At 42.5% G+C, this 22,941-nt stretch overlaps 4 protein-coding genes across 7 annotated transcripts in view; 1 reads left to right on the forward strand and 3 right to left on the reverse strand.

The window, feature by feature from the left end:
* Positions 1-88: 88 nt before the first annotated feature.
* Positions 89-6,854, reverse strand: LOC137892537 (serine/arginine-rich splicing factor 11-like). Of its 3 annotated transcripts, none has more exons than XM_068737756.1 (12): positions 6,542-6,854; positions 5,340-5,473; positions 2,705-2,820; positions 2,345-2,425; positions 2,206-2,243; positions 1,948-2,081; positions 1,752-1,830; positions 1,540-1,659; positions 1,367-1,456; positions 1,192-1,257; positions 898-1,075; positions 89-676 (listed from the first exon to the last, which is right to left on the reverse strand). In XM_068737756.1, the coding sequence occupies exons 1-12, from the start codon at positions 6,661-6,663 to the stop codon at positions 581-583; spliced, it is 1,254 nt and encodes a 417-aa protein (XP_068593857.1). In that variant the 5' UTR covers positions 6,664-6,854; the 3' UTR covers positions 89-580. The 3 variants fall into 3 exon arrangements, with proteins under 3 accessions (XP_068593857.1, XP_068593856.1, XP_068593858.1); XM_068737755.1 differs by having other exon boundaries at positions 89-772; XM_068737757.1 differs by lacking the exons at positions 5,340-5,473; positions 6,542-6,854 and adding an exon at positions 3,073-4,677 and having other exon boundaries at positions 89-772.
* Positions 6,855-8,598: 1,744 nt separating this feature from the next.
* On the forward strand, positions 8,599-12,524 carry LOC137892804 (retinoid isomerohydrolase). Its single transcript, XM_068738190.1, has 14 exons — positions 8,599-8,662; positions 8,971-9,053; positions 9,199-9,349; positions 9,541-9,648; positions 9,855-9,996; positions 10,092-10,239; positions 10,458-10,539; positions 10,622-10,754; positions 10,858-10,997; positions 11,308-11,437; positions 11,530-11,644; positions 11,756-11,850; positions 11,929-12,040; positions 12,135-12,524. Exons 1-14 carry the CDS (start codon positions 8,652-8,654, stop codon positions 12,278-12,280), a joined length of 1,596 nt encoding a protein of 531 aa, XP_068594291.1. The 5' UTR covers positions 8,599-8,651; the 3' UTR covers positions 12,281-12,524.
* A 985-nt stretch (positions 12,525-13,509) lies between these two features.
* On the reverse strand, positions 13,510-17,756 carry LOC137892805 (RING finger protein 11-like). The gene is made up of 3 exons (XM_068738191.1): positions 17,135-17,756; positions 16,571-16,740; positions 13,510-15,963 (listed from the first exon to the last, which is right to left on the reverse strand). Exons 1-3 carry the CDS (start codon positions 17,255-17,257, stop codon positions 15,789-15,791), a joined length of 468 nt encoding a protein of 155 aa, XP_068594292.1. The 5' UTR covers positions 17,258-17,756; the 3' UTR covers positions 13,510-15,788.
* A 1,105-nt stretch (positions 17,757-18,861) lies between these two features.
* LOC137866104 (voltage-dependent R-type calcium channel subunit alpha-1E-like) overlaps positions 18,862-22,941 on the reverse strand; it is a 52,650-nt gene continuing 48,570 nt past the window's right edge. The window contains exons 44-47 of one of the 2 annotated variants that reach the window (XM_068701773.1): positions 21,803-21,907; positions 21,218-21,350; positions 20,914-21,077; positions 18,862-20,682 (exon numbers count right to left, since the gene is read on the reverse strand). In XM_068701773.1, the coding sequence (XP_068557874.1) occupies positions 20,170-20,682; positions 20,914-21,077; positions 21,218-21,350; positions 21,803-21,907 (915 nt within the window). In that variant the 3' untranslated portion in view covers positions 18,862-20,169. The remainder of the gene's footprint in view (positions 20,683-20,913; positions 21,078-21,217; positions 21,351-21,802; positions 21,908-22,941) is intronic. The other variant, XM_068701774.1, reaches the window with a different exon arrangement.

Below are 22,941 nucleotides of genomic sequence, written 5' to 3' on the forward strand. Positions count from 1 at the left end.
TGAACACTCCAAAACCAAAAGATATTCAGTTAATTGAAGACAAGGTTAGGTCTGGTTAGTGCGCTTATCAACAATTTCTCGACGTCTGTTTCTTCCAAATAGGCTTTATTATAAAAGAAATCCTTGATAAAACAATCAACACGTTCAAATAACAAGAAACAAATGTATTTAACTGTTTGGAGAGGGGGGGGGGGAGGGGGGGGAAGAGGCCTGAACAACACACCACTAAACAAAAATGTAAAAGATACAATATGTGAAAAAGTGACAAAACCTGACAACACAAGCTCAAGCAAAGCAAAGCCTACTTCCAGTTTCAACCGACTACGTTTGTAGAGGCAAAAGGAGCGTGTGGGTAACTTTGAAGCGATGTGACGACGTCATCGGACAAACTCTCAAAAGAGCTGATGACTTCTGTGAGAAAGATCAATACACTCGACGCTCACTTCACATTTTAGATTAACCCCAGTAGGGAGGAGGGGGGGTGGTGGTGGTGAGGAAAAGGGGGGGGGGGGGGGGGGGAGTCGCAACATGTTTACAACCAAAACGGAGGGATAATGAGGGACAAAGAAGGACGGACCACCTAATCGCTGACATCCATGTCCTCTTCGTGGTGATCGTCGGCGCCGTTAACTTTGGCCTGCTTCACAGGCCGCGACGTGCCGTTACCTTCTACAGACTGAGGAGACAAAGCAGAGTCGTCAGAATCCTTCCTGTCCTCCCTCTCCTTCCCGCTGTCATAGCCTTGTTCTTCCTCATCATAATCTCTGGTGACCTACGAAAGGAAAACCAATGGATGTGACGGTGTGACGCATAAAAGAGCCCCAGACTAGTTTTAAACAGCAACGCTTAGGTTAAGTGTGTAAGAGTGCAGGCTTGTGTTAAACACACTGTACTGACCTTGACGTCTCCCTTCTCTCCGTCTGATTTCCTCTCCCGCTCGCGCTCCCGTTCTCGCTCTTTGTCCTTACTTTTCTTTTTCTTGCTGGCGGAGCGCTCACGTTCCTCGCGGATGCGTTCTTTGTCCCCCTTGCGGTCTTTGTCCCTTTCCTTGTCCCTTTTCTTTTCCTTCTTGTGTCTGTGGACGGTTGGAGAGGAGAAGTCAGGCGTGTCGCGGATGCACCAACACCAAGGATATTTACTTTATGTTGGGCTGGACCAACGACCACAAATATGTCACATGAACACACCGACCTTCGAGGAGACGGAGTCCTCTTTTTGGGAGGAGATCGGCTATGGCTTCGACTTCTCCTGCGTCTCCTGTGTGACAGGACGGAGAGCGGACGACTTGAAAACAGAAGAATTGGTAGCTGCAATGTTAACGTTTGTATTTTGAATTTTTTGTCTTGAGACGCTCCGCTCTACTCACCGGTCCCCGCTGTGAGATCTCCTGGCTGTGCTGTAGCTCTTAGGTGGTGTTTTGGATCTTCTTCTGCCTGAGTCATCTTTCTTTCTATCTCTGTGGACACATTTCAGATCTCAGAACGGCTCAATCACATCTTAAGCCATTACTGGCGTGAAGCATTGATGCAGCTAACCCACCTGGATCTGCTTGGAGATCTCCTGCTTTGGTCTCTGGAGTCGGTGTGTCTCCTGCGAGGGCTTTTGGAGCGCCTCTTGTTTCTGGAGTTTGATCGTCGCCGTGATCTGCTCCTGGTTCGCCTGCAAACACAAATTTACTCCATTTAACTTTGTTCTCATATAACAAAAGCTTCTTCTTCTCGACTCTTCAGATCATTAACAGTAGTGATCACCTGTGTCTGGAACGTGACCTGGACCTCCTCCTCCTGGACCTGGACCTGCTACGAGAGCGCTTCTTTTTGCTTTCCTTATCTGCAGGACAGAAACCGGTCGTCTCTTAGCATTGTCAAGACACAATGGACAAAGGACCTTTTGGAAAATGCTGAAATCTATAACAATAAGTCTTCCTCCAACCATTAGTGCACTTACTTCCAGGTTCAATGGCAGCAGAAATGAGCGACTGGGCCTCTCTGACTCTCTTCATGGCCTCTTCGATTTCTTTATTAGAAGCGTCTGCCTTCAGACTGGCACTCAGGTTCAGGCCTGCAGCCAAAGGATTCAGTCTGAACAAAAGAATATCAGTTAGTCGACTCATCGTTACCACAAAGTCACCTGCACATCTATTCCTTTACTCCGTCATTTAAAACTGCATTCGGGCACAAAAGGAGCTTCTTCACAACGACTTACTTTGGATCTGTCATGAACTTCAACAGCTGGTCAGCAGCCTGCAAAAGAGGGAAGATGGTAAAAAGGTTTGTCGAATCAAACATGCTGCATATTTAACTTGACAGGTTATGGAATATATGTACTTCTCAGTGCCTCTCACCTGTGGATTCATATTGGCTCCTGGGAATCCAAACGCAGCCATTGCATCCATGTTCGGAACACCGAAAGGGTTTCCTCCCATCTGGAATAAAATCAAAACATACATGAGTGGGACGGTGCTTTTGTTATGTCAGCATATTGTTGAGATCTTGAGCGTTCATGTACTCAAACTGGTATTAATATCATCATTTCCATATTTTGACAGAGGGGGCGGCCATGTTTTCAGTTCCAAACCACCATCACACAAAAGACATCACCCACAAACATCTGTTGTACTACCATTGTTTAAATTGTATACAACGTGGCAGCATAAATTTAGCTTTCTGCAGTGTATTTCCCCACATCCAGCAGGAAGTCTCACCCCTGGATTGGAGATGGGATTGGGCGTTGGGAGAAGTCCTCCTCCTGGCAGAATTCCTGCTACAGCGTTTGCTGGCGCCAACAGTGACAAAGCTTTAGCCTCGTCAGGAATAGATCCTACAGAAAAATAAAAACCGGCATTAGGAGAGAATCTCCACACACTTCAACTACAGAGAAGACACTTTGGAAAAGACAAAAGGAGAAAAAAAAAAAAAACTGCACACTGCAATTCCTCAAATTAGGTTCAACAAAATGGTTACCTTACAGATCAGAGAAGAGTTCCCTTAATTCAACATAATCATTGCAGTGACTTAACTATTGCTGGAATATATCACACTACTCCAATGAACACTGCCAAGAATATATCACCTGAAAGTGTTTTTTAAGTCATGAACCAAACGTTAGCAAGCACAGCTGCTTCTCCAGTTGGGTGAGCCCTCATTTTTCATTAAGACGTTTACTGAAACAAGCGACTCACGCTGGCGGCTTCGCTACTAAAAGCACACAGAGAAAAATCGAGATACAAACAACAGAGAGAATTTTAGGGATTTGGCAAGAACACTATACAAGCTATCAGTGTTTACTTACCAAAAACACAAATGTCAGAGCATATAGTGGTATGTACTAAATGACAATAGCAGAATTCAGGGTGGGTAGCGTGTCTGCCGTACATCATTAGTCTAGTATCCTTACCTGCCGCTGCTTCAATTAACCAAACCTAGGCAGAGGACTGCTTTGAGCAGTCTGCGCTACCGGTCCAAATCAAAGATAACGGCAGCATCTTTATTTGCATTTTGCCACTGATTGTATTTTTTTTTTTTTTTAAATGCCAAATTTGACAAATAAATCACCTCATAATCATCTCACAATAAATCCCCCCCCCCCCCCCAAAAAAAACCAACTCTTTCACAAAAAGACATGACGTAAATACAGACACACAACAATGACAACATGTAAATATAGGAGCACACTGAAGAGAGAAATTGCTGCAGGAGACAAAACTGTTGGATGGTATTTTCAGCAGGGCCTGGTTTACAGGACTGGCTGAGCCAGGAAAAAGAACTGTAAAACACAACAACAAAAGAAGACCACTGTTAAAGAGAATATATTTGACCAACATCGTGTCACGTTGGGTGGGCATCTTAAGACAACCAATCAATGACTAGAGTTCCTTGGTTAAGTATGTGCAGAGTCAGCTGCCTGGGCATTGAGTGATGAAGCAATTATTAACACCCAGTGTCTTTGAATTGGATTTTAACACCAAACCCGAATAACAAATGGATTTTTTTAAACCTTTTTCTTAAGAGTTAATTGACATATTTTAATAAGATAAGGCTGGCGACATACACATTTTTGGTTCATGTCAATACTTTCTGCTCTCAGCCAGGATCTCACTTCTTTAGAAACAGGTCACAGATATACCATTCGATTCTGTATACAAAAGATTAAGTGACTTCGTAAAACAACAGAAGTTTCTCAAACAGGAGTAAAAAAAAAAAAAAAAAAAAGTGCATTTGCTGGGGACTATTTTCAGTGGCGGACTAATACGTCAATGGCATTGACTGAAAATAAACTACAATGCCTGCGCTCATCATAATGAACTAAAAGGTCACCCAGTGCAGCAGTGTGGCTCGATGAGGTACTTTTAATGGTTGTTGGTGAATGATGGTCTTTTAGTCTTTTCATGGGATTGTTAACACTTTAAAAAAGAAGAATAAATGCCAGCCTTATCCGTTGAGGAACAATTCTTTCGCCATAAAATGGCAAAGCAGCATTCAAAAGTGTTGCAAAACAATGCAAAACGAGCACTGCTTCAGGCTATGTCCCTGCTATCTGAGCTCTGTACCTTAAGCTAAACCACCTAGAAAAGATAAATTAGACAGAAGGAAGGGGAAAGAGAAGGCAGAGAAAGAATAGAGGACACAAAAAAGAGCGGGTGGGACTTGAATGCTTGCTGGCCTTTGCAAATGTCTACAATCCCCTGTTGGCAGGCAGAGGACCACTTTCAGCCATCAACGAGGGGGCTGCTTTTGCCTTCTTCACTACAAAAATCACACACACACACATACACACACACACAAATAACAGAGAGAAGTTTAACAGAGGATAGTCCAATATGGGGGAGAAAATAAAATGCATATGGTTAAGAGTTTCAACAACTTCACTTCACTGCGGCGCCCACAGCTTGGCAATGTTCAACTCCTAATCTGTAAAATGTCTGTCAAGCAGATTTTTTGGTATACTGCGATTTCTACAGACACAACCAATTATTGTTTAGGCAGAGACATATGTATGACGATTGATATGTTTTTGCCCAAAGAAATAAATTCCAGTTTATCAAAAGAATCGCATCGTGGTGGTATAACAGACATGGGATGTGTCACCACAGTATACCAAAAATCTGACAATAGAGGTCTGTTGAAGAACTTCTCATAGACAATGGGAAGGAATGGAATAAACAATATCATTGAAATTATCTTTAAATACTTCATATAAACAGAGCAGGGTGAGTTGACTTGTGCAGTTCACTAATGGGAAAGCCCAGATTAAATGCTTTTTACTCTTTTACAGTTTCACTATTCATGCCATTCAATCAACGAGGACCACTCATACGTGGAAATAATGACGTGACAAACCTTCGGCGAACGGGACCACTATCAGCGCTCTGTCCACAAACACGGTGTTGGTCAGATGCTGAGACACTCCAACGGACTCCGGCTCCTGGAACTTCACAAAGCACACCCGCGATGTCACCGGCATCTGAGAATCACTATTGAGAGGAAGCCACAAATATTACTATTAGCCAGCATGAAATTGCAAACAATCATCCAAACAATGCATCTTTGTTTGTCCTGTCTTTTGACAATGTGATGTTGTCAAATCATAAACACGGGCATGAAAAAGCATTCACACACACACACAATACTGCCATTATGGTACAAATGCATATCATGGACATTAGGCAGGATTTGAGCTATTGCAACACAGACTCCCTCAAAACACTAAAAGCCTCATCTTACTACCATTTCCCTGCTCCCCATAAAACCAAGTTTTTAAAGGTACTGCGTTAAAGTAGGAGATACCATGTAGAACTGAAGTCGATTTGATCGATCATCACATTTAATGCAGGCTCATTTTCTGGTGATTTACTCGTCGATTATGGAGGGAAATGCAAAATATTCCCAGGCTCCTGTTTCGAAAATGTGTGAATTTGCTGCTTTTCTCTTTGGGTCGGAGAAGACCTCACCATGGGGTGCAGGACATTCTGAGTGTTCTCTATGAATCCAAAAAACAATGAATATCCTAATCGATAATTAAACAATAGATTATTATGCACAAAGTTAAAATCATGATAGTAAGGGAGAGTCAACACAGACGGTTTAACTTGTACCTTTTGTTTTATATAATTATGAGACAGCAGAAAACAATAGATCCAACATGACTCTACTCATTGTGAGGATTTGATTATTTAACTTTCTGCCTTTACTGGGGAGAAGAACGCAACCCCCCCATTCAATCAAATTAACACGAGACGTTTTAGTCGTTGTCCTATTTAAGCCTCTACTATTTTATTTTACCCTTCATCACAAGCTATACGTACAGGGTCGTTTAAAGAAACGTGTGTGTACAGTTACGTAGAATAGCGAGTTGGTGTTAGGTAACGTTATTAGGCTAACGTTAACTGTTAGCTACAATCATGGTTAGCATGCTAGGCCCCGTGGTTAGGCCTCGTTAGGTTTCCATCCAATACAGTCTCCCTGTTTAGAGAAGACACACAGCTAATATGTGACTTCACCGCCATCAGAGTAACGTTATATCACCAACACAGTCAACTCACTCTGGTGGAAACAACTTCAGTTCTTCGATAGTTCCCAAAAAGCCGAACAGAGTTCTCATCTGCTCCGATGTTGTGCTCGGCGACACATTGGTCACCTGGACCACCTTCGTGGTGTAATTCATCTTTCCCGATTAAAAACCGTTTAAACAGCAACGCCCACCGTTAACCACTAAACGTAAATGAAAGTCGCGGTTCTCCGCTGGTTGTTTTTAGCAGCTTGTTTAGGAGGTAAATGGCGGACTTAACGCTAGGAGCTAGCTATCGACTACGTCAACAGGCTGTAGCATACCGCCGCCATATTGTTTACTCCGAACGAAGTGCGCATGCGTGTAGTTGACCCGCGTTACTGTGAGAGCAACGTCGATATTTTTACAACAACATCGCAGGTTAATTTAGGTTTATTACTATATTTAGTTTCGCCTCCCCTGATATATTGATCTAACATTAGCCTTGCACAGCAGCGCGCGCGACACTGATACTACGTTTGAAAAGTCTTGACCATAAACCGACCAACAGAGGTCTCCCTCTCCTTTATAGAGGATTATAAAGAAGGACAACAACAGAGCAGAGGAAAGGAGAGCAAGTCTAAGCCATGGTTACATCTCCTATCATTAGATTGTTTCTGATAACCTCTAACCAAAACATTTAGCAAAGTTCATTCTTGGCCTTGGAAGTAGTAGTTTGACTAAAACAATCCCAGCTCAAGCAACGTTATTGTTGCTCTCAAACACACACAGAAACACAAAATTGCCCAAACTTCTCAGCCAACAATATTTACACCTCATATTTGCTCACTGGCTCTTTCTGGAGTTTTCAACCAACATCACATAGTTTTCACCAGCGGATGGTGTTCGCGAAAGATGTGACATCAACGATGATGACCATGTGATATGGTTGAAAGCCCCAGAAAAAGCTATGAAGTGGAGTTTGAGTTGGTATGGTTTTGTGAAATTGTATAAATTATTGTTTTCCAGAGTTACTGAAAGCAACATGCATGTTCGTTCCACTATAAGTTACAATTGGTGGACACAATTGGGTCATTTGATTTCAAATCATTTGGGGAGTTTCCTCCACATTTTTGGGTCCTTGCTGTGTTTGGGGGTCACTGAACTCTGACTGAACCCCTCTGTCACTCTCACTGAGTAGTACTCACTAACCGACCTTTTCCTTTTTTGATTCATAGTTTCATAAAAATGTTATACATTGCTAATTCAGGTCAGTCTGCATGTGTTGGCTGGGGGAGTCACATCACGACCCCCACCACTGACACAACTCTCTCTCTACTAATGGTGTGTTTTCCCAGAAGGAACAATGCAGCGTTTGTTCTTGAGGCTACGTCAAACATAATCCCTTCACCTGGATTATAGTCACACCGAGACAAGCAAGTTAAGGCATTTCGAGTTCAGACCAAAGAACAACTGGCCACATTTCACCCAATTAGCTTTGTGTGCAACCGTCCTATTTTGTACAAGATGCTCTATAAATAGTTGTGACGGTTCACTGTTATTGTTGTTTCACAATAGATCGTCATGCTATTACTATTACTACTATTTCAGAAAACCATTATTTCATCTAGAATAAAGTGGTGGTACTTTTTGTTCCAATTTTGTCTTAATCCAAAATGATTCTATGAATTGCACACATTCTGAATTACTGAACTTAAAATCCACATTCACTTCTGTATACTGGCTCCATGTTCTTGTGTAACCCCACATGTTGCATTAATACTCTGAAATATACTGCACTTAGTATGACTCAGCTTATCTATATCTTAAAGCATAACAATTGACACAATTGAAGAAAAAAAAATCACATGCACAATTGCAACACATTTGCCAATTCTGCGTGATAGATATTCTCTGCCTTAAATCCGGTTTCTTAGGGGCAGCCATTGGGTCACCCAGCAGAGGATATTGGCACAATGGGATTCTTGTTCACGCTGCGACATGATTGGCCAGGAGAAAAGGTTACAGCGCAGATTTCCAGTGACCGTGAGGGGGACTAGACAAATAAATACCCCAAATCCACTGGGAGAGAGACGTCCAGTTCAGAAGTGACCAGAGGGTTTCTTAAGAGTTTGCTTTGTGTGGTGCCACAACAGGAAGGAAACATGGTCAGCCGGTGAGTTTCTCATGAATTATTCCAACTTTAATTTACTTTTTATTCTTTTATTTCATTTTTAAGTGCGGACAGCATTTTTGTAGCTATAACTTATTTGGTAATTGGTTTAGCTTTTGATATGAAAAGTGTACTTTTTAAAATAAATGATAAAATAATGTGTTTTTGCTCTTATGAATATGTTTCTTTACCTTGATCCTGTGACTTTTAGCAGTGACTTGAGCAGTCAGTGTGTCTGCAGCTTACTAAGCCAAAAGGATTTAGTTTACTTGGCTGCAGTGTTGGTTGATGTCTTCACTGTTTGATCACAGATTTGAACACCCAGCTGGAGGCTACAAGAAGATGTTTGAGACATGTGAGGAGCTGTCTGACCCTCTTCCAGCGACAGTCATAGGTTTGTCTGCATCTTTCACACAGAAATAACTAAGTCTTGTAACTTGAGTATGTTTCTTCTGAGAGCACAAGAAAGCTCTGAAAGGATTTGTTTTTTTCAATCCATACATCCTCTGATTTGTGTTTTTTATGTTGGTGTTTTGCAGGTAGGATTCCTTCCTTTCTGAAGGGAAGCCTCCTCCGTTTAGGACCTGGGCTTTTTGAGGTTGGAGATGAACCCTTCTATCACCTCTTCGATGGCCAGGCCCTCATGCACAAATTCGACTTCAAGAACGGACAGGTCACCTACTTCCGAAAGTAAGACCCGAAGGAAAGAATACTGTTGTGTGTTGTGTCATTTTTTCAAGCTATTTGTAGCAAAAATCAACCTGCAGCAGCAACATTTTATAAGATAAAAGGCTGTCCATGAATCAATAGAACATTTTTTGTTTTTCAAATTGGATGTTGAATGTTTTGGGATGAAATTCCAATTTGTCTTCTCCTCCTAGGTATGTCAAAACAGATGCCTATGTGAGAGCCATCACAGAGAAGCGCGTGGTGATCACTGAGTTCGGCACCTTTGCGTACCCCGATCCCTGCAAAAACATTTTCTCCAGGTGGGTTGCACGTAAAAATACACAAGAATGATCTGGATATTGCTGTTTTTTATTTAAAAAGGAAATACAAATGGCGAGTACTTTAAAGTTAGCAAACTTTCCCTTTGGCGGTCATTAAACTGCTGAATATGCTACATCTGCTTCGTTGCCGTCGTTTCAGCTCACGATATTACTTTTGTAAAATGTAATCGTTTTTTTGTGTGCAGGTTTTTCTCTTACTTCAAGGGTGTTGAGGTCACAGACAACTGCCTGGTGAACGTTTACCCCGTTGGTGAGGATTTCTATGCCGTAACAGAAACCAACTACATCACTAAAGTAAACATGGACACCTTGGAGACGCTGAAGAAGGTATATCAATGCAAATACACTGTAGAATTTGAGGCGTAAAACACTCTTTTTATTTCATCCCACAGCACAGTGAAATGTCTTTATTTTGTATGCAGGTTGACCTGTGTAACTATGTCAACGTTAACGGAGTGACAGCCCACCCTCACATTGAGAGCGATGGTACAGTGTATAACATCGGAAACTGCATGGGGAAGGGAGCAACGCTGGCCTACAACATTGTCAAGATCCCACCCACACAGAAAGGTTCGGATCAGCGCCGCTGGCATCACCACACATAACAAACTCAGTTAAACTCTCCTTAAACTCAGCTCCTTTTTATAACAAAAATGTGCTGCTGAATGGTAAATTCAGGGTTAGAGGAATCAATGTGACCTCTCAAATAAAAGAAAAGAAAGAAAACATAATTCGTTTTTTTGCTTGCTAAACCAAACATAATTTTAAAAAGCCTCTTTTTTTCTTAGATAAGTCTGATCCCATTGAGAAGAGCAAGGTGGTGGTGCAGATCCCCAGTGCTGAGAGGTTCAAGCCCTCCTATGTGCACAGGTGTGTGTAGACTCCACCTGGTATGTTATCAGTGTTGTCACAGAAAGTCAAAGTTTTGACAACCTCTCCTTCACAATTTCAGCTTCGGTATGTCAGAAAACTACTTTGTCTTCGTGGAGACCCCGGTGAAAATCAACCTGCTGAAATTCCTGAGTGCTTGGAGCATCCGAGGCTCCAACTACATGGACTGTTTTGAGTCCAATGAGAACCAAGGAGTGAGACCTCGCAGCACATTGTTGTCTTTGGTGATTCTAACCCTTGATACTTATCATCGCCTCGGCCCCTGTGATCTCACGATGCCTCCTCTGTGTTTTACAGACCTTGTTTCACCTTGCCAGCAAAGAACCAGGAGAGTATATTAATCACAAGTACAAAGGGGCGGCCATTGGCATGTTTCATCACATCAACACCTATGAGGACCAAGGCTTCATTGTTGTTGACCTTTGTGGATGGAAAGGGTAAATGTTGGACTTTAATTTAAAGGTGCAATATACGAGATTCAGCACATTAACTGTTTGCTATGTAGAGATATAGAAGAGTGACTGTTGATCACGCTGTTAGCTCTGTCAGCACTTTTGCCGTTGTTTGCACTGTTAGCGCTGTTAGCACCGCTAGCTGCAAGCCGTCTGCTCAGCCGTCACCATGTTGAGAAATATGGAAGGCAATCAAAATGCTCCCAATCCCGTTTAAAGCACCGTTTAGACTTCCCTGTACATCTTCTGCAGAGTTGTTTGACACAAGAGATATTGCTGTTCATTGTCCGTGCAGTTTCGAGTTCGTCTACAACTACCTCTGGTTGGCCAACCTGAGAGCCAACTGGGAAGAGGTGAAGAAGGCGGCCATGATGGCGCCACAGCCGGAGGTCCGCAGATATGTTATTCCCCTGGACGTCCACAAGGTGAGTCGCCCGTCTTTTGCTCGTCAGGACACAAACGGCCACCTACACAGGTAAAGTCTCATGTCATTTGATCTCATCTCATCGCGGTGTAGGAGGAGCAGGGGAAGAACCTGGTCAGCCTGCCGTACACCACAGCCACAGCGACGATGCACGCCGATGGGACCATCTGGCTGGAGCCGGAGGTGCTCTTCTCCGGGCCTCGCCAAGGTGCAACCACAGCCAACAGATTTAACTCACTAAGTCACGGTGGACACATTCACTTCTGATATACATGGAAAAGTTGTCATTATTTAACCATTTGAATGTGTTTTTTTGTAGCTTTTGAGTTCCCTCAGATCAACTACCAGAAGTACGCAGGAAAGAATTACTCGTACGCCTACGGCCTGGGTCTCAACCACTTCATACCAGACAGGGTAAGTTAAAGAAATACCTTCAACGGGTTAAGTGTGTAAAACAAGTCACTTTTCGTGAACTGACTTTGTTGTGCGTAGATCTGCAAGTTGAATGTGAAGACCAAGGAGACCTGGGTGTGGCAAGAGCCAGACTCCTACCCCTCAGAGCCCCTGTTTGTTCAGACTCCTGATGGGGTAGATGAGGATGATGGTAAGACAAACAGCAAAATAAACACAATATATTCAAACCTGACACCCACTGTGGTTGAACTTGTTTTCACGGTAATCTGTCGCTGCGTCCTCAGGAGTGCTGCTGACCATCGTGGTGGCTCCAGGCTCTCAGAGACCAGGATACCTCCTCATCCTCAACGCCAAGGACATGTCTGAGATCGCCCGAGCAGAAGTGGAGTGCACCATGCCTGTCACTTTTCATGGGATGTACAAACCCTAACGCTGCTTTCCTCAGGGTGTCAACAGCAGCCAGCCATTACCCAGTATTCAAAAACAGGATAAATGATGACTAAATGGTTGTATGGTCTCACTTGCAGTTGACTTGGGTTGTAAAATAGAAATGGAATGTGAATTGATGTGGCTTTTTGATTCTAGTTGCTGGATGTACTCAAATGTCTAAACCTGAATTGTCAGCATTGGTTTAATAAAAGAAAACGTTGCCTCACATGACTATTTCATGGTTGGAAAAATAAACCTGTCAAAATGAAAACGTGTTGTTTTATACTCCTCTGTTATAAGGTACTACTTACTAGGTAGCCCAGTGAACTGGGGTTCATTCCTCTTTACTGGTTTTTAACATGAATACTGACCCTGAGCTCCGTTTCTGGGGATTAAAATAACCTGATGCACATTAATGATGCTTTGTAATACCTTTAAACAAGCAGGCACTTCTCTTGATACATCATAGACCAATTAACACTTAACACAAAAATAAATCCTTTAGCCTAAATTCTTGAGATATTTGCAGAGATTTAATATGTTGCCACACAAAACCGTATTATGTTTGCGCCTGAACAAGTGACCTTCTCGTGTCCGTCCTTATTGTGTCCGAATCTCATGCAGATCTTGCAACACAGCAAAGCTGATTAATTGTGTCGCTGCATAATCTGAGGAAAGAAAGAACAAAAGGGCATGTTGCAATCCATTATTCTTTTTAAGTGCATATGATGGATGTGTGGCCCTGATACACAGTGGCATGAGTCCACATAAAGCACATTTCATTGTACGTGAGATCCATGTGCATAAACAAGGCGTCCGTTTGGTTTGAATGGATCTTGTGTGGACAGTTTCAGAGGAGGATTCTCCTTCTGTTTCTATAATTCCACTCAAAATAAAAAACACTCCATTGGACTCACGTGTTTCCTCCCCAGCTGATGCAAGGCGAGGAAACAAAGCATCAAACATTCCTAATGTGGCTTTGGCTCGCTTGCTCCATCAGTCAAACGGAGAACTCTGATTATTTTGTCACGTTTTACACTCCACTGCCAGATTGTAGGATTGCATTAATGAAAGGCTCAAAGGAATTTCCTATGGTGTGCTCTGTACTCTCTTATTGTGATAATCACAGGGCCACAAATCTGCCCCTTTGCACACATTTAGTCCACTTGACACCTGACTGATGCACACATATTGTTTATATCTTAGTTCTTAATTAAACAATAAGAAATATATAATTGTTTATCTTTATTTCTTTTTTTACATGATGGCTTTCTAGCCTTCCAAAAACAAAGAAATAAAACAAGATTACAGGACATCATTTTCAGAATAAACTTAAGATGAAAAACACAGCAAAGGAAAAGCTTAATGAAAGTCTGGATATCTCAGTTGTGACTATCACGCGATAAAAGAAGTCTCTCACACTCTGAAATTCATTTGGGACAGAGGTTTGCACAGTCAGGCTTAAACCAGTGGAAAAGTCATTGACTTACTGTCCTAAATACAAAGTGGAACTAACAAAACACAGGAAACAGAAAAATAGAGCCACACTTTCACCAAACCATGTCACAAATCAAGAGGAAATGACTGCAACTACTGCTACAGTGAATGGAAATAAGGAAACATTATAGTGGAATGAAACAAAAAAACGTGACAATTGTGTCAAATAAAGAAAATGACTTTGTACTAATGTGGATTCAAAATCTAACAGTTTCACGTTCGCTTCAAATTTAGCCTTTTTTTTTTTCCTTAAAAAGGAACAGTTCAACATTTTTGAGAAATGCTTCTTAGCTTTGATGAGCATATCGATACCTCCGTCATGTCTGTACGCCAAGTAAGCTAGATGAGGGAGGCTATTAGCTTAGCATAAAGAGCGGAAGCAGCGGGAAACAGCTAGCCTAGCTCTCCAAAGCCTACCAGCACTCTTTAGTTCCTTATTAACACGTTATATCTTGTACTTAAATGGTTTATTGAACACTTCACTCCCAGTTACCGGAGATACACTTGCTTTTCTGTGTATCTCCGAGGACGCAGCTTCGGAGCCATGCTAGCAGTTTACCCCTGCTTAGTCATTATGCTATGCTAAGCTAAGCTAATCACCTCCTTGCTCCAGGAGAAACTTAACGCACAGAATCAGATCGATGTCTTCTTGCTGTGTCAAAATGTTGAACTTCTCCTTTAAACCGTAGCAAGCCTCTGTCCCTTCATTTCCACACAAAAACACACAAGAATGAAAAGTCAAGCGGAACAAAGTGGAGGCTCGTACTACTGAATCACAGATTTCATTAAATACATCTTCAGGCTTACCTCAATGTGATAAGTGACTACTGACAGCTTTGAAAATACCTTTTCAGTTATAGAACTTTTGCATCTCAGGAAATGACGGAATGAAGTATTGATAGTGCAAGGTTATAAGGTACATATATTAATATATTGTTTAGATACTGTCCTATAAGTAAAGTGCAAATCTCTGGATCAGATGAAAAGTGTGTGCAAGCATTTTCTAATTTTTGACTGACCCTGCCCATGCACCAATGAGCCCTTTACTTTGGCTGCCAGCTACTTTAAAACACCGCCTCCAGAAACATTCCCGTCAGACATTATTCCCTTCGACTCAAAGCATTTTCTTTAAAGTCCGGCCATTTGGAGCAGCCGAACATCACGTCGCCTGGATCTCCTGTAGGTGTACGTTTAACTTTGAGGGGTTTCTTTGTTTGTAATCCTAACAATCTGGAGAGTGATTTCTTCTGTATTATCTAAGACCAACAGTTGTAAATGTATGCTGTTTATTCCAATGCCTACAAAGCATAGGACCACTTTAATGTGAGCGCATGTTCAGGAGATCACTTTGTTGAGGAAGTCTTACTGTTGCCACAGAAAGCTTCAAATTGAATCCAACAGATTTCTAGCAACAACTCGTAGCATTCTGGTCGATCACCTGTTGACCTTACTCTCCATTTTAATGATGACTAACTGGGAATGAAGGTGAACTGGGGTCAGTTGGGGGGGGGGGGGGGGGGGCGCGGCGCCACTGAGACCGGCTCAAGTGGAAATGCACAGTCATCAAACAGCTCTCACACACACCCTCCATGCTCACCGTCAGCAAGACACACACACACACACACACACACACACACACAGTCATGCAGGGTCGCCTGGAACCAGTTTGTGTAACTGATGTTTAAGACCAGCTTATTATTTAGACCAGGGGACATGGAGGGCCAACATTTGGGTGGCAAATTTGGAATTTTTCAAAGTGCAAGAAAAGTCAACATTTTTTTTTAGCTCCTCTCACTCTATCAGAGGGCCGTTGTTGGGTTTGGGTTTGTTTGTTTGTTTGTTTGTTTGTTTGTTTGTTTGTTTGTTTGTTTGTTTGTTTGTTTGTTTGTTTGTTTGTGTGTGTGTGTGTGTGTGTGTGTGTGTGTGTGTGTGTGTGTGTGTGTGTGTGTGTGTGTGTGTGTGTGTGTGTGTGTGTGTGTGTGATCTAAGCTTTAGGGAGGAGGGGTGAAAAATCAGTTGGTATCGTCGTAGGTGGAGAGCAGGGCAGCATCCACAGGCTCCATGCAGGAGGGGCAGGTGAAGGACCTCATCAGCCAGTCGTCTATACAGTCCATGTGGTAGATGTGCATACAAGGCAGGAATCGGATGGGGTCCCCAAAAACAAAATCCAGCATACAGATCACGCATCTGAAAACAGAGGAAATAAAGAGCTTGAATACACACCAGTATGGAGCAGATACTCTACAGTTAGCAAATATTTTGATAGCTTATTAAACATTGAACTTGGTAAAAAGCAAACTATTCTCTGGTTCCAGCTTCTTAAAGCTGATTATCTATTCAATTGAATTTAAATTCAATTTGATTGTGGTGCTTTCTATTTTTTGTGATTTATTTTTAAATACATATTGTTATCATGGCATTATGTTGTAGACTGATTTCGGGGGGAAAATACTACAAAAACTGCCACCAACGTTTCCAAGGACCTGAGGGGAGGTCTTAAAATGACTTGTTTTGTTCAACCAACAGTCCAAAACCCAAAAGGTATTTCATTTAAAAATTATATAAAACTGAAAAGAGCAAATCCTCACATTAAGAAGCAAAAAAACAGCCAATGGTTTCTTCTAAATAATTGACTATCAAGTTAAGCAAAGATTATATATACAGCCCAAAATCACAAATTTGCTTTAGATGTTGAATACTGAAGTCAGGAGTACAAAACAACATGATGTCTGAATTAGTCTATATTGCTCCGCTCTGATGGCCAACAACCTCCCTCTGTGTAAACATCACTCACTCTCTGATCTTCTTCTCCGAGCCGTCTTTGCCTCCATCGTAAACACCCTTCGGGAGGTGCTGGATGAGGCCGATGCGCTGAGCTATGCGGATCTGCTCCTCCTCTGTCAGCTGGGTGGCCAGGCGGGCCTGACTAGGCGTGGGGTGGTACATGGGCATGTGAGCCTGCTCCTGGTTACAGACAAAAAGGAGAAAAAAACACAATTATCCTCCTGTATCAGCTTACTCCGTCTGTACAAAGTAAACAAACTGGTGAGGCTCTGTGTGGGGACAGGCTGAAAGATAAAGCAGCTGTCAGGTCTGGATAATCTTGATTGGTCAGTTAATGATGATTACTCTGAAACCCGTTTGTTTACTCGGGTGTTACCTGACTAGACTGAACTCGAGGCAGAACGATACATGAAACACGGGACACGGACATCATTTCACAAACATTGCCTACTGCAAATAGACATTTAGGTATTTAACTAACGCTATATTACAACAACGTGTCCTTCGTGAGCCAGACACTTTTATTTTCTTAAATTAAACACCCTGGGAGTTGTTGGTAACGTTAGACTCTGACCTGGTACGGAGGAGGAGGCTCCAGGTCTGGGTCTGTCCCCTCACCGAAACTCGCCCTGTCTGACTGGGACTCATGAAGCAGAGAGATGTCATCTGATGTCGGAGACTTGAGACAGTTGCCCATGTCTTCGTGTCTCCAGCCCGGTCCTGCCCGACGTTAAAAATCTGATCTCTCTTGCTAAAGTTGCTCTCGGTGGCTAATGATAGTTTTGTCTAATATCCCACTAAACCATTAACTTGTAGTTCAACTACACATTGCTAAATATACCATGTACATTATTCTAAAACGTCTCCATCAACGATAACTGTTAAAGCTGTCAACACTAGTTTCTCTTCGTGAACACAGGGACCTCCAACTGAAAAACAAAACAAAGAACTCCCGTGCTAACGACAACTAGCCTAGCTAGCTACTTTTTTCGCTAGCCAGCTGGACGACTTCCGTGTCGCTCATTCCTTTAAAAGAATCACAATTTCTACAAACTATCTACTTCAGCAGCAGCTGTGGCTGTCACACTGAGCGGCCTGAGCTTTGCACTGTAGCGACATCTCCGCCTTTGAACTTTGCGAGTAATATTAAACAGTTCGCTTCCTTGCTAGCTCTTTCTTCAACCGGAGGACATGTTATCAGTCCGTTGGATATGACGTAGGGGTGTGATTCTGCGCTGTGATTGGATGATTCCCCTTTATGTAGTTCTGATAGAGAGCCGAAGTCCCACCCCTTTCAGTCATGAAAATGAATGATAGAGAACAGAATAATGTGTTAATAATTCATAATTACTCTATTGATGAAGAGATTATTGTAAAAAATAGATTAGCATTCAAAATTATTAATACAAAATGTGCATTGGACCAAATCCAATCTCTCACTTTGCTCTTTCATACTTTTATTGCATACATATTTTTCAACACTACAGGCACAATTTGAATCAGTTTGTTAAAGATGTAATGATTATTTTTAATGTAATATCTACACGGCAAATGGCATTCTGTGGTAAAACAACTACACTTTTTTATCACATTATACTGTATGTATTATATTACATGCTATATCATATTTAATTTAATCTAATTGACAAAATGTCTTCCTTGGAAGAGTGGACTATGAAGCACAGGCTGGAGTCTCCTACGCAGATGTAGAGGTCTAAACAGACGCATTAAGTGAAAACAGCTGTGTGGGTGAAGCATAAAATCAATTTTAAAAAATGTGTCTACAACAATTGCATTTTTTACAATTGAATGTTGTCACACGCTTGCTTCTTGCTTGCTTTTGTAATGTGTTTTTATTTAAACTGTAAAAGTACAATCAATCTCTATTGTTTGACACTGTTCTTATGATAAATGGAATATGGAAATATAGTGTGGTGACTAAAGTTTCGGGGGACAACGGCTTTCTAAGATAGCAAGTTGCACTACTGTCTGTATGCATCTGTATAGTAGTAGTATTTAGCGAGGACTATATACAGAAAATATGTGTCAGATAATCAGATAGATAGCCTCCATGAATAGAACAAAATCCATTATTAGACTTGTTTTGACAGTTCATAACATGAGTTCAGATCATCAGAGGTGTGATCAGTGTTAACAACTAATAACGATAGTAAATCAAGAATATACATTTAAATACAGTTTCTGTGTGAATTGTTTATTGCTTCAATTTCACATCTATCAAGGTTTTTGATGTTTTCCCAGGCTTCATATTTAAATAAAATAAATGACATTCAATAACAGTGGCAGCTTGAGGACACCTTTATTTGTATATACAGCTATTGTACACATAAAAACCCACAAAGTATTTGCATTCCAGGTACTTATGATACAAATCTCCATGTTTTTGGTTACGTGAGTTTCACAGAATTGGCCTTCTTCAGGCAAAAAAAAACAAAAACACAAACCTTAAAATGAACATTTCCAAAGATTCCTTTACCTTTAAAGCTCATCAGCTGATACTGTGTATTGTTATTTTTTTCTCTAAATATTACAAACAGCATAATTCCTCTGTACATTATTAGTAAGTTAGTTAGAGTAATGTTAACAAATGTGTCATGGGGTGTCTAGAGTGTTTCTACAGTCATCGTCTGCAATGGTTGGTACAATATTCACAAGGAAGAAAAAGGTGAAAATCGACGAAAGATCATTTTGTATCAGTTCACAGTAAAATTACACGCCCAGCAATTCTCAAAATTAAATGTTATAAATGATTGTCGGGAAAGTCTCATTTAAAGGGTGTAGACTGGTAGAAATAAAAGTAACACGACTATTTTGAAGGATCATTTTAAAGGTTTGAAGTTTGTTGGAGGCATGATTAACAAATACGCATCTTTCTCCATGTTGTTCTATAACTGTATTCATTTCTCACAACTTATGTTCAATACAAAAAAGTAAAATAACGAGGGAAATCAGGCAGTTTTTTCCCCTGCACATTCATTCATACTGTAAAAAAAATCCAGCATTATTGAGTTTTACTTATTGTATCCACATTGTCTGGTAAAGTATCCGATTGCCTCTTCGTCATGGCTTTTTCTATTGATCTGGTCTAATAAATGGCAATGGTGTGATGATCACAACGTATTTACAAAACAATCAATTTATAAGAAAATGTAGTTACATATTCACACACCCCACAGATAAATACTGTTAAGAGCCACACTGAATCATTTAGAAACGTCTTCAGAAATGAAAATACCTATCGACACAAATGACGTAATTTGATCCATTCATTTATTTTCTGCATCCCACAACTATTTGAGATGTGTTATTACTCTCTATCATCAAGTACATATCAGGAAATAGACCTTATTTATTGTCAGTGTTCTGTGTGAATTGGCAACTACAGTTTCAGGAAGTATTGTTCTTTTTGTTTTCATTCGTTTTTGGGTTCACATCTTATCAAACATCCAGAGGGGCTCACGGCCTGCGAGCACTGATGCAAAAAGAGTCACATTGACCTTCACTGTGTACGTTGTCGTACAGCGCCTTCTTACGCCTCTCTGGGATCCCTCCTCCTCCTCCTCCTCCTCCACGCTGTGCGTCCTGTCCCTAGCACCGGTCGTCCTCCTCTGTGTCACTGAGAGGATCACAGCCCGCAACAGAGGTCGTCTGCGCCAGGCGCTTACGAAAGTGTCCGTTGGGGACCTGCCAGCCGGTCCGCAAGCGAGGCCGGGCCGAGCTGACGGTGTTTGAGCGTCCCAGGCTGCAGGCCACAGCCGCCTCAAAGGTCAACGTCTCCATGGGGCCGGAGGGGTCGGGGCTGTGGTCGCCGTCTTGGGAGGCCAGGAACGGCTCGGAGGGGTAGCGTCGAGGTGGGGACGGGTCTCGGTCTCGGTCTGCGTCGCTCCGCCTCTCGCCTGCGACCCCCTCTTGGGTCTTCCATTTGGGCTTGCCCCGCCTCACGGTCTCTGGGCTGCCTTGCTCATCGTCGTCCTCGCCGACGGAGGGGTGCAGCGGGGAGTAGGAGATGTGGGGGCGGGAGCGGGCCTGGGATGCGGGTCGTCGGCCGCTGGGGGTGCTGGACTCTGAGGTGGAGGGCACCGGACTGTCCGAGCTGTTGCCCTGGAGCCGGGAATAAAGACAAAATGGAACAAACGTGACTTTTTGGATCCTCTATTCCAAGACATCCAGTAACTTAATAAACTTGTCAAAATTTAAAGGGGCACATGCAGCAAATTAGAAATGGAGGGGGACATTTGCTGATTCAATTTCAATTTCACTTTTAAGTGTGTTGTGTTGTTACTTTGTGCCTTGATGAATGTTTAAGACCATGAATCAGCTAGTTGGACCCACCTGTTTATCTTGGGGGTGTGCTCTCTCTGCACTAGAAGATCGTGAGGGCTGCAAACTCCTTTCTTCTGAGTTACAACGAGACGCGTTTGGAGAAAGGAGGTGACAGCGTTCCTTAGACCGGCCACGCTCCTTGTCGCTCTGCTTCCAGTGCTCTGAGCGGGAAACTAGAGGGAAGACATTCAGGAGAGGAGACAACATGAATTAAGGCATTGCCTTTCCATGTTTGCCAATGGTGGGATGACCAAATAAACACTTTATACCGTACGCACACAAGCCGACGTGATAACGGGTGAGCGGGACTCACCAGCAGCCTTGTAGCTTTTGTGACGAGGTCGATAAACTCTCTCCGGACTTTTGTCCTCCTCCCAAAGACCGTTGACCCGCTGATCGGCAACAGTGGAGGCTGAACGTTTCATGGAGCCACTTGCAACCTCCGTCTTATTATATGTGAAAACACACAAAAACAAAAACAGACAAACATGAAAGCACAGGGTGCATAAACAAAGAAAACATGAAACATGAGGGATTACACTCGGCTCACTTCATTCAGGAGCAGGAGGACCATTGCAGAGAGCTTTTTAAAAACAGAACATGCTTCAGTTAGTGCAAAAGACGACGTGCATCCTATCAGACTATTTTGGATTAGTTTCCTCTATTCTCGAGAAGAGAGCGAGCTCAAGGTTAGAAGGCATCAGCATTCAAAGATCACACCCCATTTTAACAATTCTCTGAACCTTAATCAGACTCCCAAAGTAGCAAAAGACAAAGCCAAAACTCTGATTTAAACTTCTCAGCATCACATAAGGAACAAGGCACTTTGGCGTTAGAGCCCATGCAGCCACTGACGTCCTGGAGTTCCAGCACAGAGGCCGTGTCATGGAAGATGTACCTGCGACTCTACAGCCAGACGGGGCATGGAAGAGGCCCGCACACACAGACCCTTCCCTAGTGGGAGCTCCTGTGGGGCTTCAATCCCCCTACTGCACTCGCCCACCTAGGTGTGTACAGAAACAAGAGAGGAGGGCAAGGAGAGACACCGATCAGACTCGTCCCCCGACAGGACTGCCCTTTAGATGCCGAGGTCCAGCTCAGCTGAGAGGAGGGCACACAAGCCATTTCATCACTAAGGGTCATCTATCATAGACATCGCCATCCAATCAGAAGCCATTCCAGCCAAAAACGGACAAATTAACAACTAGCGACGAGGAGACTGACTTCAAGGAGGAATAGAAACAGTGGAGAAGACAAGCGAGAATAGACAATGAACAAAACAGATCACAGGGAAAGATGAGGTCCATGTTTCAGCTTGGAAGTTCATTCAGTCATGCACGTTCAGGTCTTAATAGCTACACAAACAAGAGCCAGACGACATCTGTCTAAAGAGCGAACACATTCCTCTGCAAGAGCGAACACTTACATGTGCGTTTTTTCAGAATCATTTCATATCATTCATCTAGCAAGCGACGTAGACCGGTAAAACCAGACAGTATAGACACAGCAAAACAACAACAAGTTTGACAATCTGCCTTTGCTGTTCCAACCTCCAGAGGACTAAAAGACAGGAGAACAGAGAGCAGCGAGGCACGGAGGCAAGTCACAGTTTAAATGATTTGTGAAACGTTTTGCTTTGCGAGCTAAAATATGTGCTCTGAGACAATGTTTTGAACCTGGGGGACCCCCTCTTAGGGATCACAAGATTACTCTTGCAACAGCGCAACACACACCAGCGGCATATGACGTGTGAAAACACACAGACATCCATTGTTTTCTATGCAAGCCTGCTCACTGGTGGGCTCGACACATCCCAGCTCACCCCTGACAACTTCTTTTTGTCTTGTGTAATACGTTATAGTATGTTAAGGGCTTCAACTGAGGTGAAACGCCTTTGTGCAGGAGATGCGTTTTGCATTTAAGGTGGAGTAAGCGATTCTGGAAACCGAATACACTCCCTCCAGATTTACCGTCCTTCTCGCTCCCAATGCATTTCTCTTTATACATCTGTGGACTTGTTCCTGTACAAGCAGTAAC

The sequence above is a fragment of the Cebidichthys violaceus genome, unplaced genomic scaffold (genome assembly GCF_023349555.1).
Source record: "Cebidichthys violaceus isolate CVI_PGR_0920_01 unplaced genomic scaffold, fCebVio1.0.p SCAF_8, whole genome shotgun sequence".
NCBI lineage: Eukaryota > Metazoa > Chordata > Actinopteri > Perciformes > Stichaeidae > Cebidichthys > Cebidichthys violaceus.